We start from the raw sequence: 18,864 nt of genomic DNA, 5'->3' as shown, positions 1-18,864 counted from the left end.
AAGCAGCCCATGGGGGGGGGGGGGGGGGGGGGATCACCTGACAAAAATATGGTACGCTTAATTTTTAATTACAGCAATTTGAACTCAATGAAGTCCCACCCAGACATGGACCACAATGCTCTATGCATGGCTCTTTTCTGTTGTTATGTTAAAAAGAAATATTACTTTTTATTTAATCCAAACATTATCATATAATAATAATAATAATAATATGATACCCTCCCCCCACCGGATGCAGATAATCAGAAATTAAAAGAAATTCTTTCTTTAAAATAAAATCTTTAAGATTTTCTTTATTATAAATAATTGATGAGGGGAATCAGAAACAGATGTGAGGTGAGTTGTAGAGTATAGTACAGAGAGAATCCTCTCTTTCATCATCAAAAACTGACCAGCACCATTATTTACTGTTTTATAGCTCAGACTGTAGTTAAGAGTAAAGACAGTGATTCCCGTGAACTTTATAGCCTGCGTTGGCATCATCATCATCACCACCACCACCTCCTCTTTAACTTTCCCCCCTCAATTCATCAATCTTTTGGTCTCTCTCTTTCTCTGCATTGAAATTAAAAACCTCTGTACTTCCCGACCTTACCCACCTTCTCAATCTCTCTACACAAGGAAGAGCTGACCTTACTGGGTCTTGTCAATTGTCAATCACGAGCTAGGAACAATCCATAATTGATATTTCCGGCTAATATAAAGCACAATTTTAGAAGAAGGGGGGAGTGATAATGCCTTCGTTTTTAAGACAACTGAGTGGTAGAGAAGTTTGGAGATCAACATCGAGGAGGTGGGGTGGGAAGAACAATTACAGTAACGGCGGTTTTAGAGGGGAGAGAAGATTGAGCCAAATGGAGGGGCTTGGTGGTGACAACAACAATGGTGGCTTGGTAATGAAGAAGAGAGTGATGGTTGTTGTGGATGAAGCATCGCATTCTAAGCACGCTATGATGTGGGCATTGACTCATGTGGCTAATAAGGCTGATTTGCTTACTCTTCTGCATGTTATTCATCCTGCACATAATGCCTCCCATGAGACTAGTACTTCTTCGACGCCTAACCTTGCTCACTCGCTTGGCTCGCTTTGCAAGGCTTGTAGACCTGAGGTACGTAAAATATATGCTCATGAGGAAGTGGGTTTTGATGGGTCTTCAATGCTCAACCGCTAAATTTTCTGTTCCTCCCCACGCTTCCCACCAAGTTAAACACTAGTGTTCATGGTTTGCTCTGTTTTTTAGGGGTAATTATACAATTTGCCTACAGAAAACATGCATTTTTTGTTGTGTTTGATAGATCCCAGTTGATCCCTTCTTTCTTTTTTTTTTTTTTGGCGAGAGGCGGTATCTCTGGTTATTTTATGTTTTACTATAGTTTTAACCATTCCTTTTCACCTCATGTTACTGCGATTCTATTCTTTTGAAGGGGGAAGTGGGGAACAACTTTACCAGTTTCAGTTCTTTTGATCGTTTATCTTTTACTTTCCAGAACCCAGATTTATTTTTTTTTTTTTAATTTCTATCTTGCTTTTTTAAAAAGGAGCTATATATATGTATAGTATGATGGTGATGTGGGTGTGCTTAATGAATCTGATTATGTCCTTGACTTCATCTTTTACTTGGGTAATTCAAATGTTCAGGTGGAAGTAGAAGTTTTGGTCATCCAAGGACCAAAGCTGGCGACCGTGATGAGCCAAGTGAAGAAACTGGAGGTGTCTGTACTGGTTCTGGGTCAGAAGAAATCCTCTGCCCTCATCAACTGGTGGGTCTCTCCTCCCTACTTATGCCATCTTGCATTCTCCACCCCTAGATCTTAACTCTCCTTTCATCTTGACCATCATCACTCTCTTAATGCAGCCTCTGTGGGACCAATAGGTCGGAGGAATTTGTACAACAGTGCATCAATGGTGCTGATTGCTTGACAATAGGAGTAAAGAAGCAGAGCAAAGGCATGGGTGGTTACCTTATCAGCACCAGGTGGCAGAAGGATTTCTGGCTGTTGGCTTAGATGGGTTCAAAGCAAAAAGGCTTTGGAAGCATAAGATAGTATTTGGGAAAATGGCCTGTATTATTAGTTTCTAGTCTCATCCCCACCTTTAACTACTAACTACAACTTTCTTCTTTCTATATCATTGATAAGCAGTGTATAATTAATTACGACTGTTACTATTGATAATCCAGATGACTGAAGGCAGTAAATTATAAAGCTGTTACTGTAGCAGCAGGGGTCTGTGGGTAGCAAATTAAAGCTGCCATTAAAGAGTGGCAGAATTCACCTAAGATTTCTTGCAATGAGGTCCCTGCAGTAATTGCCCTGATTGGCAGACAAAAGTTTCACGGGTGCTATTATGGTGTCCCCAAGTAGCATGCGTTGAATTAATTTTCTAATATTTCATAATTATTTAATAAATCTTGGCTTCTAAAACCCAGAAGAGTATTCATAAATTCACAGCATGCTACCGTTGCAGACTATGTTTTGCACTCTTCTAAAGCTGAATATGCTGGATGCTACAAGTGATCCCCAGACCACGGACATGAACAAATTAATCCACAGTTTTTTTAGTAGATTCTATAAAGAAATGTCCAAATATTAAATTATGCATCATAGAGACAATCATTATGGAAAATACGGGCGTTTCATATTACTCGATCAAGTGAATGCTAAGAAGCCAAGGGATTCAGATACCGCCTAGAACTGAATCCAAAGTGTATCACACTGCTGTGCTAAAAGCTATACTCCACCCCTGCTAGCAGTTTGTAATTATCATTTGCTAGTATATATTTGTTAGAAGGCAATCGTGAGTAAGACAAAAAGGACATATATTAGAAAATTTTTGAGTAATCTGATGGAAATTCACACGTAAAGTGGCTCCCTCCTTCACAAGACTCCCCCCCCGTTTAAGATTGTATCAATGACCTCCAACAGCAAAGAACCTCAAGCCTCAGGCACCTCTTAGTTAGACTTTATCATCCAATTTATCATTTACAAGGGGAAGTAGCTCGATCCTATTCTTTGGGGTCCTTGGTGTTCGAGGAGTGCCGGGTGGTTGTTGGGAGAGCATGTGTCTCACATACCCATAGAATGTACATCCTAAAAGTGTGATAGCACATCCAACAGCATTTAAACTTGATATCGGGTTCCGGAATATCAACCAGGACACCAAAACAGCAACTGCAACCTGCACGGAATAAACATAAAGCCAATAAGCAAACCTGATAGACCAGGAAATAGATTAGCCAGATACAATTCCAAAACAGGCTATGAAGTCTGCACAATCTAATAAGATGGGATGGAACCACAAAAATTAAGGGTATAAACATTTTACCCAATTAATTGAAAAAACTGTATGCTCAGTAAAGAAGAGCAGCATAAGTCCAGTCGCATTCAACAATGATAAACATTAACTTAGCATAGTAATAATGCTAAGAATCTGATGTCTCACCTTAAGGTTTCCAGCAACGTTAAAGGTAACTGCAGTTGTGGAATGAATAACATAGAAGATGGAGAAGTTGAGACAGAAAGCCAGCACCCCAGAGCTGAAAATAATGATAAGAGATGACCAAGGAAACGGGTGGGCATGAAACCAATCCAGAACTCCATTGCCTTCGAGTAGCATAGCCGGCACTCCCAATATTAGGGTTGCAAAAGGTGCCATGTAGTATACAGTGTTTATACTACACAAGTACACACCAAAAGGAAAAGAAAACTCAGTGAAGTATGAGGTTATAAGTCATGGTTAAAAGTTTCATCCATGCATGGATGCACATGTTATACAGCATTCATAGGATAAGAGATATACCAAGTAAGGCCCACACTATTCCAGAAGTCAAGCTAAAGCAATTCAATTTCTTGGCATAATTTAAGTTGTTGTAAATGAAAGAATTAGAAAGAGATAGCATCACCTATGTCAATTTTTAATATGGGCTTCATGCTCAAATATTATCACCTCCGCCTTCCTTCTCACAGAATGAAGGCATGTCTACCTCATTAAATATGAGAAAGAAGAACCCAAGGCAAACCCAAGAGAGAGGGGTTATCTTTTTTAGTTCCATGACATCCAGGACAGAATTTAAGGAAACATCTGGTCAAGAACACAGGCATAGAATCAAACATAACGTTTGTTTTAAAATATCACACCGGACTTAAAATCTTAAATACGTCGCTATGGTGTTAGACTTGATGAACATATTAAACCTTAACAGATAAGCACCCATAACCCCGATCAAGTTATCCAAGGCAGTAACCAGAAATTGATAAACAATGGCTCCTATGACAAAACAGGACCAAGAATCCTAGCTGTCCTCCCACACCATAAGCATATTGCATACAATAAGCACAAACATACTTCCCTTTTTCCCTAATCCAAGGTCGTTAGTCTTGTAATATGTGCGAAAACAAAATGGAAATCTAGAGCAAAAGGCAATTCCCAGTCTACACCAAAATATAATTGCCTGACATTAAAAACTCTTGGCAACAATCTTGAACCGCACTCATAAGTCAGAACAACTGGAAACAGTACACTTTATACTTAAAAAAAAAAAAGAACTGGAAACATCCTCAGTGGCCACTAAGAAGATACAAAGTGTAATATACAATTTTAACAAAAAAAAAAACTACTGACCCAAAGGCAACATAAATGGACGAGCCAGATGATCTAGTGCCACAGAACTTTCAGTTCTATTTGTTTAAGGCTTGGTTTAGAACGATTTTGTCAATGTTAAAAGAACAACTTCTATGGAACAAATGCACAATTAAATTTCATTTCATTTGTCGGGAATTGAATCAGAAATTTATTTGCAAAGAAAAATTAATTTTGATGCAAAATGACGATTAGAATATTTCATGGAATACCATTGACTAATCATATTTGGAAAGGAAAATAACTGTCACTAGTTCTTGGAAGGTGAAAAATCCTCCTACATTTAAGGTTTCCATTTGGACTACTATACTAAATTGGATTAAGAGTAAGTATTTGCTGCAAGCTCGCATACTTAATGGAGTGTTATTGCTGAATGTTAGCATGTTGTGTTTCTGGAGTTATGAATCCAATAGCCATTTGTTTGTCTCTTGTAATGTGCCTTAAAAGCTATGGAATTGGCTCTGGTAGTTTTTTCTTCGGAGTTTTTGGATTTGCCCCTCTACCCTAGATGTCTTCACTTGTTCAAATACTTGAGGATTTAGGAGAAGAGGTGAAACTAAAGAGGTTATGGAAAGGGGCTCTCTTTGTTAGGATATGGATTTATGGTTGGAAACAAGTGCAAAAATCTTCCAGATCAACTCCTATAATGCCATTTCACTTTGGGTTAAGAAACATTGTTTGCTTTCAAAGGGGTTTCTTTCGCTTCTTTATAATGGGACTGAATTGCCATGTTGCATTTCAGGACATGTCGCTTTATGTTCCTTTCTTGTCTTTCTTGTTCTGGTTTTTGTAGAGGAGACCTTATTTTCTTCTATATAAATTTGTTCTCTTTTTTCTGTCTAACAATATGTTTGGTAACATGTGATTTTCAAAGTCCACCATGTTTAACAGAATTAAAGATGGACTTCCTCAATTCAAAAAGAATATTTCAAAATAATTTCCATAACTTGGAATGATCTAAAAAAATTGTAATTTACAAATGAACTCCATACTTTTTTGTGGAAATCATTTGTTCCAGATATATGTAAACTAAAGTATCATAATTATGGCCAGGCAAGTTCATACCTTCAGCATTAGCTGATGTAAACAATTATCTGCCTACATAATTTCCCCAAAGCTGCCTATCCTGCTTTACAAACAAGATAGGCTGCCAACCAGGCTATTCTACGACGTTAACAAAGAACCTAATTTGCAAAAACTCATCCATATATAAACTTCAAGCAATAAAAAGTTAAAAATTTAAACATATTGGCTAGATTAAGACTCTTGCCATCCTTTTTATCTGACGTTCACATAATTCTATTGTGGCATTCATAATAATGAAGCAAAGCTATAAGAATAGGTAAAGACAACAACGACGACATAGAAAATACCTATCGAACTTGTATCCATGCAGTAAAGACTCAGCAAGGATAGTCTTTGTAGAAGTAGCCAAACATCCAAACAAGGCAGCACAGAATCCGAACATATTAAAACTAAGCTCTGTAACAGATGTCAGGAGTATTCCTCCAACAATGGGCACCAAAGAAGCCCAAATGCGCCAGTCAAAGTATTTTCTCCAAACAAGCCACTGCAAAACAACTGTCCAAATGCATTGAGGTCAGATACAATTGTGACACTAGAATACAGAATGAAAGAGATAGCTTGTGTTGAGATCCTGAGCCTGACCTGTAGTTGCAGGGGTGAATGACTTTATTGTCTGCATAAAAGAAACTGGAATATATCGTAAGCTTACATTCCCCAACACTATGTTAATACAGAATACAAAAGACATGGGAAATATCCTCCTCCAACGATCTTCTGGATCAACCACGATCAGTGGTTTAAGCTTCAGTACCTTGATTACCATATATGCTCCAATGGATGAGCAGATGAAGTGAACGCATGATACTGACAGAGGAAATTTGAAATCCAATTTCTATGGAAGGTAAACAAAGCAAAATTTCAGAGACTAACCATACCCATGCACATCAAACAACTTCATTTAACAGTAATCAGTTGAAATAAAAATGTGGTGAATGTTTAATCACCAATAGGGAAACAGTTGACAAATGGATGAGCTTAGGTATCAATTGAATAACTTAATAAGAAAGCAACTGCCAAGTTGATATGGGCTAATTATTATTCATCAGCAAATCGTTCAGAATGAAACTACATCATAGAATAGCAAAATAAGTTCAGTCAAAGGTCTCTCACTTTACTGGCACGGAACGCAATGTTTTAGCTCTTGATCAAACTATACCCTTGGAAGCCACTTATCAAAGATCAACAAAACTTTTTCAGAATCACAATTGATAACCCCATGCAGGTGAATCAGGGTTTGCCTGCTATTTAATATATCCAACAAAAACTAAATCAGACCTATCATTTGGGCCTAATGGCAGGTTCCTCCGTAAATAACTAAAATGTCCTAGAAAAATGTAGCTGACTAACAAAAATGATATACATAAAAGACAAAACAAGATACAGTTTGCCCAACATTTTCAAATTTTATTTCCAGGTCCAACAAACAACTAGAATCAAACCCTAAAGCCTTGAGAATTGGAACTTCATCTAAGTTAATACAACTGTAAGTTGAATCAATTTTTTTTTGTAAAAAGCCTTGAAATAGTTAAAAATATCAAGAGAACTAAAAATGGGCATGCTAATCCAGCACTCAATAAATAAAGTTTGATTAAAAGGGCCCTTCTGATTTTTCTTTTTCAAAAGTTAAAAGAAATAAAAAATTTTGTATATCTATTTTTCATCAGATAAACATAACTAAACTACTTATAAAACATATGTAGGAGATCATAAAGGAAAATAAAGCACTTAAGAAGATGCATTCAGCCTCTATGGTTTATTAGTTACACAATAACAAGGCAGCTGCTACATCATTAATAAGATTTTGACCACTTGACAGTCTCAAAAAAAAAACTCTGAACATCTGGGTGACGCATTAAGCCAACTTTGTGATGTGTTAAACTATAAATTCCCAAAAAAAGATTCATAGAACTCAAACAATTTATCTTCAGATCCTCCAAGTTTTCTTAATTAACTGTCATGACACTCAAGCAACCATTACCCCGAAGGCCCTAAGAACATTACAGACTGAAAAACTCAAGGTCTTTCAAATGTCACAGTACAAGGGTCAAGCTATATGTACACATCCGACTTTATATCAGCCCTTACAACCACTAGCTTGCCTTTCCCTTTCATTCATATGAACATTTTACATAAATGAGCTAATGTTATGGGAAGAATCCATCATCTAAACGCTCTCCACAGGCACTAAATGAATTGAGCATCATAAATATCCTTGGAACTTTTTCTTATTTCTCAAACAAGGGGAAACACTACATATAACTGTTTAAAGCCACAAGTATAACAGCTTTTCTATGCATTTCCTTAAACCAGTTCGACCTTAATGTGCTACAGTAGCTTAGTTTACGAAAACGAGGAATCAATTTCAGATTACCCAAAAAGAATGCATAAAAACAAAAAACTGACAGACTGTTACGCCCATCTAACCTGGCAGTCTCCTTATAATAATGTCAGGAAAAAGGGTTAAGCACCATGCATCAGTTGGCGGACACTGAACATTTACATTAATATACATTACTAAATTATTCATCTTTACTGCCGCCACGTGGCCACTGAAGAAAATTCAAATTCGTTAACAGCAAGAATGAGAGGAAGCTACAAATTGAGATTAAAAGAACTGATAATAACCATGGTGTAGATCGGCGTGGCCAGAATTCCTGGCGTTTGAATTACAGCAAAGAAGAAGTAGACTAAATTTGAAATAATAGTACTGGAATTCCCCAGCTAATGAAATCAATTAGATCAATAAAGGAAAACATACACAAAACGACCAAAACATTGTAAAATTGAATTTGCAATACAAAGAAAACGGCATAATTAAGCAAATCACAAATTGCCAACCATAAAAAGAAGAACACACCTGAAAGATCCATTTGTTCATGATGATCACAGTGACGTTAAATCCCCACCACTGGAGAATTGCCAGAAGAGATCTGAACACACTCCATTGACACAACCAACCCTCCTCCATTTCTCTATCTTTCTCTCTCTCCAAATCGCCAAAGGTAACAAATCAAACTAAAAGAAAGGAGAAGGAAAAAAAAACACAAACCCAACTCAAACTTCACGGGTTCTCGAGGACTAAATAGTGAGATAGAGAGAGAGAAAGAGAGAGAAATAGGAGAGAGGACAATTGAATTAGCAGCTAAGCAACAGAGAAAAAAAAAGAAAGAGACTAGAAAACCCTAATTAGAATTAGAATGTGAAGAGGAGAGCGTAACGGAGGGGGCAAACTCTTCTGCCATGTGGTTTGTTTTGTGTGTTTGTGTGAGGTTTGTCTGGTTGAACCTAAACGTCTCTCGTTTTCTCCCGTGCCATTGAAATCATGTGCTTTTCTCCTCTCTCTCTCTCTCTCTCTCTCTCTCTGCAAACTAAAACTAAAAAATGCTCTCGTTTAATTTTCTGTTCTTTTAATTTTGTTTAAACTAAGTGTTTTCCGTGTGCATGAGATAGTACACTAGTTTTTCTCTCTCAAGTGGGCCCCCACCCAACCTAGATTGAACTTCATACTGTTAGAGGCAGCAAAATCGCAGCCATTCAATGAATATACTTTTCTCCGACGTTGACGTTGACCCTAATTTCCTATCCATTTCTTTAAAAAAAAAAAATAGATTTCTGGTTCATTTAGATTTCCAAAGTTCCAGAGTTATATATACATACATACATATAAATAGTACCATAGACGTTCAGTAAATAAGAAATTTTACGGTTACATCGCATTATTGGATTTTGTGGGGTTTAATTTTCTGTTTCTATTCCATGTAAAACTGCTTTCGTACAGTTAAAAAAAAAAAGGTTAATTAATGTTGTAATTAAAAATCAATTAATGTGCATTTAAATTGGTGGGGTAAAAAAAAGATTCTCCTCCAATCCCCCCAGATGGTTTAAAAGTGTTTATTTAATTAAAAAAATAGAAGTAAAATGTAATTATTTAAAATTAGTGTTTAATTATATTTAAAATAGTTAATTATTACTTTTCTTCAATTATAATATTGTAATAATTCTTAATAAACTCATGTTACCAATATTTTAAAGTTGTTAATAATAATAATAATAATGATTAGCTAACAGTGAATCAATTAGACATTAAAGCACCCATCCTATTTCACTGCCGTGGCCCGTGGGTGTTTGAAAATAGGTAGAAAGTGTCCTAACCTAGACGGTAAATTACTCCCTGTTTGGGTTTTTTTAATTAAGGCGAATTAATGAGGTTTACTTGAAATAAAAAAATGTGTTATTTTTGTTTCGGCAAACTGACACCAAAGAATATGCCAAACATATCCTTTTTCTTCGTACGCCACGAAGAGTTTTTAAATTCTTTACTTAGCGAAAAATAAATATCATAAGGTTTTAAATCTCATGATTTTATATTCAACTAATTGTGTAATTAGGAACTAAAATACTTGTTTTATGTTATGTTACAACGTAAGTAAGAATTATATTTTATTATTTTATTTTTTTTAAACTAAACAAAAGTATGATATTTTATAAATTATTATAAACTACCCATCTGATCATTTATTAAAATTTAAAAAAAAAACACCAAATATGTGCTTAAAATGTGGTAATCGTATATATGACTAAAAAATGGGACAAAAATCGATACAACCAATAAGAAAGCAATAAAAAAAAATGATTTTTTTGTTCTCTTGTCAGTGATTATTTGTGTAGCTTTTGGGTAATTTAGGTAATAAATTGAGTGTGCTTTCAAAGAGTAATAATATACGTATGAAGTAAAAAATAATAAAATAAGTAATCGTGTTATAATAGTAAAATGCTTAATAATTTTTGTACACTACACCCTGCTAATTGAATGGAAAATATAATTTAAAAGCTTGGATGTAAATAAATGCATAGGGATCAACATCAAATTTGCGGTATAAGACTTGATTGGTAGTGTCATGAACTAAGAAAGAATTAAGTTATGGGGACATTTCCTTGAATCTAGTGATGCATGTGAGAAAGTATTATACATGTTTAAGCAGAGGTAGAGAAATGGGTTTGGCAAAACATGTTAGCACCACTTTGAGTAGGCATAAAGAGTTGAAGGTAATTTAATGGAAGCCAGAAGTCAAAGAGTAATGAACAAGTTAGTAAGTAATGATTCATCTGTCTTTGCCTTTTTAGGCCAAATGCTGCACAGAAACCAATCAATTAATATACCTTTTAAAATAAGTGCGTACGCCAAATTCCCAGTCACTTTTTGTAATATATATATATATATATTTGACTTTTCTCCTGTTAAGTATAACACTCCAATTAATCAAAATTCAATTATGCAGTTTAGTTTTGAGTCTAATATAACATTAGATGAGATGAAATAATTCAAAATGATATAACTTACACAGCCTTATTTTGTAATAATTTTAACACGAGCATCAACTCTTTAAACACGATCAAACGTGTGCGTGTGCGTATAAAGAACCCGCAAACCTTTGAGTTAAATGCATTTGAAGTAGAAAAACATTATCTGCATGTCAATGTTAAGGCGCCCAAGTTGCATACAAACAAAATGAGTAAGTAGTGGTCCATAAAATTTTTGGTTGATGCAGTGTCTTTTTCCTTTTTCCCAAAAAAGCTGTTAGGTTGGCAGCATGGTTAATGCAAAACCTCATACACTTTCTTTCGAGGTGCATATTTCAAATTAACTGAGACATGGTCCCTGCTGCCACGAAAAAACTAGCCAAAAGTGATTAAAGAAAAGAAAAGTTCTTCCTCTTGTTGAATTCTAAGATAAGGTTTTCTCGTCAGAATAGAAGCAAATTTGATTTATCAACCCACAACAACTCAGTATCACATGATGAATAGAACATATATAATGTAACTTAATTAATTATGGTATTTTTGGTGAATAAAATTTAATGGTGAATCGAACAAGATAAAAATAAAAAAAACTCTTAACTCTAAAAAGTGTTTTATAATGGTGTCTGTTGGTGTCATTTCTTTTCCAACTATTAGCTTTCTGAGTACCTTCCTTTTCAAAAGTAACTTCAACTATGAATCAAAATGCATCCTCTCCCCACCCACCCCCCCAAACAAAGAAATAGCCCAAATCTCCTCCTTCGCCAATCCTGGCCCAACCCAATTAATACCTAGAAACTATAAACCATAGGCCATAATTTATATATGACAGGACACCATAAGAGAAGATGATTGCTCGATTTGCATGAGTAACATGCATTCACCATTACTCTATTCCTTCTCATCAGATTATCAATAGTCAAAATGCACTTCCTCCCTGCCTCCCAGGTGAAGAAAGCAATTCTTGACGGAGCATGGACTTTCCAAATCTATTTATAAGGGAACACCATAGTCTCGTTACCATTAGAATTCATCAGCACATCATAAAATGATTTTACAGTGAATTGTCCATCTTGCTTTGGTTTTCACAACAATGTATTTCTATTCAAGGCCACATGAGCACAGGAGAAAAACTGAAGCAACGCTTCATATTCTCCAAACTCTCAATCATTCAAATTCTGCACCACATCCACATTCCACACCTCCCCTAACCCCTCACCTCTATAAAATTTTAAAATGTGAAATTTTATTTTCTCTCTAACACAACTACTACAACATATTTGTTAAAGAAGATGATATCTTAAGATATTCTGAAAAAACAAAATCAACATCAGGATTTGTAAGATATATGTTAGGATTTTATTCAGGGTCAATTGAATACCGTGAGCCACTGCCTGGGATAGCAATGTAACTATACTAGAGATCCATACTGCATTGGGTCTCAAAAATACGGTTTGAATTGAACCCCAGTTGTTCCTAGAAAATGCATATTAATGCCTCATAGGATACAGATTTTTTTTAAAAAAAAATAGATATAGTTCTACACAATTTCTTGTGTTCAGCTGACTTGAAACAATATATTCTGTACGCAAGAATAATGTGTACTTTTCATAGAAAACAATAAATTTGGTGCATCTACCATTTTGATGCCCATGAAACGGAATTATAGATTTAGAAAACAAAATCATGTTCACTAAACAATATATTCTGTACGCAAGAATAATGTGTACTTTTCATAGAAAACAATAAATTTGGTGCATCTACCATTTTGATGCCCATGAAACGGAATTATAGATTTAGAAAACAAAATCATGTTCACTAGTTAATTAGCAAACCTGATATTATTGCTAACAAAAGTGGCCAAAGTATTGAAGTGCTTACCTGGACTTCAGGAGCAGAACAATCTAGAGAACAAATAACCATGGCAGCCCTGTACAGTGTCAAGCAAAGGAGCTGTTTGGCAAGCATCCTCAGCTACACGGTCCATCCATTTTTTCGTCAGGACTTCAGCGACAAGAGAAATCTGATGCTGCATTACAGCTGCCCCCATTGGTCCTACTAAATTCAATCTTGTTGCAGCAGAAATAACATCTCTCATTGTCACAAACATGTAAGCTCTTTGAGAAGTTCCGCTATCTATCCCAAGAAGCCCACATATGAGTCCAAAGATAGGAGCATGATGAAAAGAAACAGCTCTTGATGTCAGAGACACATCCCTCATGGTTTTGAAGGAGGGGACTTCTGGGAAAACAGTAGCAGCCACTCTCATAAGTGCTGATCCTTGTGAAACTGATGCCTTTCGACTAACTTCATTTGTTAAAGTTGCATCCAACATTCTGTCAAGTTTGTGCCAGGTTTCTAAACTTGGAGACAGAGCCGCAGAGTAGACAAAGGGGAGCAGTAAACTCCCAGTGTTATCTAACACATGAGTCACATAGGTTTGAAGACCCTGAGGACACGAAACTACTCGCGCATGAACTGCTGCTTCCAGACCAAATGAATGAGCAAAACCACCTGTAGGGAGAATAGAATCAAGTAACTGCCACTGGCTCCACTGTAGAAGAGTGTTGGCAGATGCACTTACATCGCTTCCTCCATTCATTTCCATCAATTCCTCTTCAAGAATATGGTCAACACTGTGGTTTTAGCATCAGTGAAGGTTCAGAATCTTATCCTCAAGAAACTCTTTTCACAGAAATTAAAAAAGTACTTATATCCTTTGAATTCACAAAACGATGCAAGAGAACAATGCATAGCAACAAAAGTAAGATGAAACATAATGTTTGAATAAAGTTTAACAATGGTAAAATTCGAGCAGAAAAACCATATATAGAAGGGAGAGTATACAGATAACTCAAGCGCAAAACTGAGCATTCTAGTTTTGAATACTCCCATAACCTTCAGCAGAGTTCCAAAATCTAAACATCCCACCCACCCTTATCTATCCAAATTGTAAATTAATAGTTGCCCTACTAAATGAATATTTTGTACAGTGGGTACATGGATAAAGTATATCATTTCTATTAATAATTTCATAAAAAAATTACGGCATGATTTTTAGTTTTCGAGTCTGATATCTCTCAAACAATTAAATGAAAATGTGATATTATATTAAATAACTAATAAAGAAAGCCAAACAACCATCATAAACGATAAATAAAATATACTTATGATTAGGGATTCAGAGAGAGTGCTTGACAGACCAAAAAACCCAGACTATAGCAATCTTCAATGATCAGCAACAGCAAAGTCCCTAGGAGTTTATCAAATAGACTAAACTGGCAGACTAGTAAGCTAAAGCAGTTTAATATGGACAATCAAATAAAGAGACTGATATAAACAGGAATGAAACAGCATAATTGTGACAGAAAAGCAGACGTTGATTCAATCAGCAGAGGAAATTATTAGAATTATCAGTACCTTCTATTGTGTACGCTCAAAACTCAACTAATCAGGAAGGAGACCCAAAATCCGTCCTCGCTTAGGGAGTAATCTTTAGAAGCTGTAACTAAGCAAGAGAATGCGGAGGCAGACACCTCATCTTGCCCCCATCAAGGTCACCTGATAATCTCCTCCGCGGTCAAAACTGTGAAAAGGGTGTTAGAATCAGTTCGAAAATTGAATCATGAAAAATAAATTGTAAAATATAATAGATAAAAACGATTATTTTTTTCTCTTAATTAGAAAATCATTGCAAAGATTTCAACTGGACTCCGGCCCTCACTTCGTCAGAAGTTTCGGGCATAGTTAGGGCGAAAGCCAAACCACTGGAGAGGCAGCACCTCTTCCGCTGCGAGTATGACTGCTTAGGTTCATGGAGAAGAGCCAGATTCCAGCGTAATCTCGTCAAACCGGCGGACTATGTGAATGTTCGACGAATTATTTGCAGAAAGGTCACACTTTTTTCAATTTGAATTAAAAACCATAATTAGTAGTTAGTGATAAAAAGAGCGCAATTATGAATACTACATATTCTCTATTTCCTTCAAATGATATGAACTAAACTTTTAATATAAAAATTTTTATTCTGTTCTTATTATTTTGATTATCTTTGTAATTAATTGTTTTATTTTTATCAAATTAAACCAAAAATATTATAGCAATCATTTCTTTTCATTTATTATTTAAATAATTATTCAAACAACTGAAGTATTTTCTTCCATTTTCATTTTAAAAACTACTTTTCTCTTTGCATTTTCTTAATTCTTTATTCATTCAATATTGTTATCTAAACATAATGTGCAACTCTCTTAAACCACAAAATTGTTGGAACAACATCAAAGAAATCACTCTACCTATAACTTACCACACGTTTCAGACTAAAAAAAAGTTCATCAATACTTTTTACCATTTTCAAGAACAGTCTCGGTAAGAAACTGAATCACCCCATCATCAAGGTTCTTGCAAGAACAAGAAAAACTGAGGTTCTTTGCATCTTTGCAGAGTCCCACAGAAGGATTATTACTCTACCCCATGCCTGTGTTCCGTTCTGAATGCCGGTTAAGGTGGAGTTAAGATGTATCCCAAGTGCTTTTTCATCTCGCCTGAAATTTTTCTTATATGCAATCTACCATGCAATACTTGTATCTTCAAGAAGTATCAAATGTTCAGACTACAAATCTAGAAGCAGGTGATTTCACATCTTCCTTCCCTGCATCTCCTGGAATGATCATTAAACCCCATTAGATGACCCGTAATCTGGGAAACATATGTGCATAAATGTGTTTTCCCCATCAGTCACAAGCTGACATTCCATCTCAATGTCACTAAGCCAAGGGTCCAAGAGCAGGACTAATTTGTTGCAAAAAAAAAAAAAAAACAAGCTCCACTTGCATTAAGAAAATTGTAGAATTGGAAACCAGTAAGACATGTATTTGTGCCCGTGTGAGTGAGCAAAAATAAGTAAAGATGGAGAGTGTTACGGGCAGAGAATCCATAACATGCACGAAATGAATTAGCACAATAAATATTCTTTAGATCTGTTTCCTATTTCTGAAACAAAGGGAAGCACTATATATAACCATGTCTAAAGCAAACAAGCATAACCACCTTGCTATGAATCCTTTTTTTTTTTGGCAAGTCCCTAATTTTGCCACAATAGCTTAGTTTATGACATTAACGAATTAATTTCAGACTACCCAAAAAAAAAAAAGAAAAATGCATAAAATTTAAAAAAAAAAAACTGACAGACTCTTCCGCAGCTAACCTGGTAGTCTCGTTGTAATAATGTCAAATCGTGTTAACTACCATTGCATCAGTTGGTGAACACCGGACGTGTAAATTAATATAAATTACTAAACTATTTATCTTATTGCTGCCATGCAGCCACTGGGAAAATCCAAATTCATTAACAGCAAGAATGAAGGAAGATACAAAATTGAGATTAAAAAACTGATAATAAACATCAAGGATGGGGGAGGGGCACTTGGATTTAAATGCAAATGAAAGCTCAAAATGATGACTGGCTCAACAGGGCTCCGTGCCAGTCATCGTCACGGTAAGAGCTACTTAAAAATATTGCAATTTCACCTATTAATCCATCCCCCTTATTATTTGTGCAACAGGTAAAACTCAAAGAACCTCAAATACTTCATCATTATGTAGAGTTACTGCACCTATCACTTCAGCATATTTTATCCACAATACTATGCCCATAACACAGTTAGACTGACTTTCATAATCATTAATCACCAACCAAGGGTCAAGCTGCTTAGCATAACCAGAAGAAGCCTCAACCTCATCCATTTTGCTTGAATTATAACTATATTGACATTGTAAGGAAAAACCTCATTATTAGAAGTCAGTGAAAATCATTCTGCTGTGAGAAGTGCATCCTTAGAACAGGCAAACTTCAGCAACAGAGCCAATTAACAATGTCCCATATTAAATGATATTGTTTGGTTCAACTCAATTCTCAACCATTTTCACTCAATTACCATATTATGTTTGAAATTGCAGCATCAACCCATTTTCAGATTGATTCTCCTTTTGCTACCACTCGATTGTTAGATTTTATACAAAAATAGATTAACCAACGGGACAACAAAAACCAGCATCTTACAAACTTCCAACAGCATACCGTGAATGAAAAGCAGATTAGAGAAAAGCCACTCCCCATTTTTAATTTACAAAACCAAAATCAGAAAAGTAATTCTAAGCCTATGATTAAAATAAAATAAATTATAAATTTTAATTAAAATTAAAATAATGCAATTGGAATATTATCAAATTTGATATTCTTTGGTATAAGTATGAATTTCTAAATAGATTAGACAAAGAAAATTCGTCTTTTACAAATATTGCCTAAATGAACAGCACAGTATAAAAAAAAGAAAAAGAAAAGAAAAACAAGCGCATATAAACTAAATCGGCTAACCAATCGTGTGGAAATCTTATAAAACTCTTTGTACTTCTGGAATTACAACGAAAAAGAAAATAGTGCCGCAATTTCTGCTCATTACGCACATCAAAATCCACTTTCAGGACATTAATTACGTATATGTTTGTCTATGGAGAGAGAGAGAGAGAGAGAGAGAGAGGAGTACCAGATTGAGGAGTAGAGGCTTCGCCGTAAATAGCCTTGAGTTTGGATAGAGGAACAAGAGCGTTATCTGCGGCGGCGGTGGCTTCGGCGAACAGCTGCTGTTTCCAGTTCCACATGGCCTCCCTTATGGCCTTGTTGGACTTGATGAGCGATTCCTTTTCTGCTTCTAGGGCTTCGATGTCTTTTTGTTGGTTCAACGATCTCACGCCCAGTGCCAAGAACGATCCGCCCAGGAACACGTTTATCGCCGTTTTATTGTCAATTAATCTCGTTGCCAGTGCTCCAATTTTGTTTGCAGCCTCCATTTTTTCGCTGTTTGTTTTTCGGGTTTTGGAGGCAGATGTTTTGACTGTTGAGGCTTTAAGGATGGAATCGGGACTACAATTGGCTGACCTAACGAACTACCAGCGTAACAGTTTTTCGCAGTTGGTGCAGTCCAGCGAGCGTGAATTCCGCTGCATTTGTTATATATTACCATAAATATTTAAATTAATTTTCAAATGTTTAAATTTGTTATGATTTAATTTGTAATTGTTTTGGGTGAATAATTTTTTTTATTATGTTTTAATATTTTTAATTATTTATTTAAACTAATAATAATAAAAAATATGTTTAATATTATTATTAATTTATTAATTTAATTATTTAGTTAATATTATTTATTCAAACTAATTTAAAAGTATCCGAATATAATTTAATTATTTTAATTTTATTTAATCAATAAATTTAATAAAATTAATAGTAAAAAATAATTAAAAAATATTGAATAGTAAATTATTATGAAAAAATATTAAGAATATAACAACAAATACTAAATATTAAATTATAATAAATACTAAAACTTATGAACTAATTTTATAATTTATCCAACGTATCTAATATTGCATATTTCAAACCTTATCCTCATAAAATTTATGAACTATGTTTTAAAACATTATCACAATATTAGAATAGCTAATAATAATATTTATCTCATATTACATAGGATACTTAATTTTTTTTAATTAATGTAATAGAACATATAATACATAACTTATTCATTTATTATATACAAAAATAATATATTTTAATAAACAATAAATTATAACTGAAATATTTATAAATATAATATTTTATAAATTATTATATATTACTATCATTTGTTTTTTTTTAAATATATATTAAAATATACTTAAATGTAATCATCACGTATAAAAATATAAAATAGAACAAAAATTTATGCAATCAACAATAAATAAATAAAACATAAAATTTTATGTTCTATTATGTAAACATATAATACAATTTGTAAGTAACT

The 18,864-nt window shown here is 34.6% G+C and overlaps 4 protein-coding genes across 4 annotated transcripts; 1 reads left to right on the top strand and 3 right to left on the bottom strand.

Moving 5' to 3' along the window:
- Positions 1 to 348: 348 nt before the first annotated feature.
- LOC110816692 (Adenine nucleotide alpha hydrolases-like superfamily protein) lies at positions 349 to 2,205 on the top strand. The gene is made up of 3 exons (XM_022044986.2): positions 349 to 1,109; positions 1,640 to 1,761; positions 1,857 to 2,205. The coding sequence occupies exons 1-3, from the start codon at positions 735 to 737 to the stop codon at positions 2,005 to 2,007; spliced, it is 648 nt and encodes a 215-aa protein (XP_021900678.1). The 5' UTR covers positions 349 to 734; the 3' UTR covers positions 2,008 to 2,205.
- Positions 2,206 to 2,802: 597 nt separating this feature from the next.
- Positions 2,803 to 9,132, bottom strand: LOC110816661 (UDP-galactose transporter 1). Its single transcript, XM_022044945.2, has 5 exons — positions 8,583 to 9,132; positions 6,308 to 6,557; positions 6,013 to 6,220; positions 3,443 to 3,674; positions 2,803 to 3,178 (listed from the first exon to the last, which is right to left on the bottom strand). Exons 1-5 carry the CDS (start codon positions 8,691 to 8,693, stop codon positions 2,957 to 2,959), a joined length of 1,023 nt encoding a protein of 340 aa, XP_021900637.1. The 5' UTR covers positions 8,694 to 9,132; the 3' UTR covers positions 2,803 to 2,956.
- A 3,580-nt stretch (positions 9,133 to 12,712) lies between these two features.
- Positions 12,713 to 15,078, bottom strand: UREF (urease accessory protein F). Its single transcript, XM_022044991.2, has 2 exons — positions 14,444 to 15,078; positions 12,713 to 13,659 (listed from the first exon to the last, which is right to left on the bottom strand). Exon 2 carries the CDS (start codon positions 13,629 to 13,631, stop codon positions 12,912 to 12,914), a length of 720 nt encoding a protein of 239 aa, XP_021900683.1. The 5' UTR covers positions 13,632 to 13,659; positions 14,444 to 15,078; the 3' UTR covers positions 12,713 to 12,911.
- Positions 15,079 to 15,343: 265 nt separating this feature from the next.
- On the bottom strand, positions 15,344 to 18,019 carry LOC110816699 (uncharacterized). The gene is made up of 2 exons (XM_022044993.2): positions 17,569 to 18,019; positions 15,344 to 15,683 (listed from the first exon to the last, which is right to left on the bottom strand). Exons 1-2 carry the CDS (start codon positions 17,870 to 17,872, stop codon positions 15,631 to 15,633), a joined length of 357 nt encoding a protein of 118 aa, XP_021900685.1. The 5' UTR covers positions 17,873 to 18,019; the 3' UTR covers positions 15,344 to 15,630.
- Positions 18,020 to 18,864: the final 845 nt, after the last annotated feature.

Source organism: Carica papaya, chromosome 1 (assembly GCF_054855325.1).
Source record: "Carica papaya isolate Zhongbai chromosome 1, ASM5485532v1, whole genome shotgun sequence".
Lineage (NCBI taxonomy): Eukaryota > Viridiplantae > Streptophyta > Magnoliopsida > Brassicales > Caricaceae > Carica > Carica papaya.
The sequence above is the reverse complement of the archived record's forward strand: the minus strand, read 5'-3'. Positions and strand labels throughout refer to the sequence as shown.

Coding starts and splice junctions, on each gene's coding strand:
- LOC110816692 (XM_022044986.2), top strand. CDS start 735: ATGCCTTCGTTTTTAAGACAACTGAGTGGTAGAGAAGTTTGGAGATCA. Junction 1,110..1,639: donor GCAAGGCTTGTAGACCTGAG/GTACGTAAAATA, acceptor TCAAATGTTCAG/GTGGAAGTAGAAGTTTTGGT. Junction 1,762..1,856: donor TCCTCTGCCCTCATCAACTG/GTGGGTCTCTCC, acceptor CTCTTAATGCAG/CCTCTGTGGGACCAATAGGT.
- LOC110816661 (XM_022044945.2), bottom strand. CDS start 8,693: ATGGAGGAGGGTTGGTTGTGTCAATGGAGTGTGTTCAGATCTCTTCTG. Junction 6,558..8,582: donor TGAACAAATGGATCTTTCAG/GTGTGTTCTTCT, acceptor TACCTTCCATAG/AAATTGGATTTCAAATTTCC. Junction 3,179..3,442: donor ACGTTGCTGGAAACCTTAAG/GTGAGACATCAG, acceptor TATTCCGTGCAG/GTTGCAGTTGCTGTTTTGGT.
- UREF (XM_022044991.2), bottom strand. CDS start 13,631: ATGGAAATGAATGGAGGAAGCGATGTAAGTGCATCTGCCAACACTCTT.
- LOC110816699 (XM_022044993.2), bottom strand. CDS start 17,872: ATGGAGGCTGCAAACAAAATTGGAGCACTGGCAACGAGATTAATTGAC. Junction 15,684..17,568: donor AGCCTCTACTCCTCAATCTG/GTACTCCTCTCT, acceptor TGATCATTCCAG/GAGATGCAGGGAAGGAAGAT.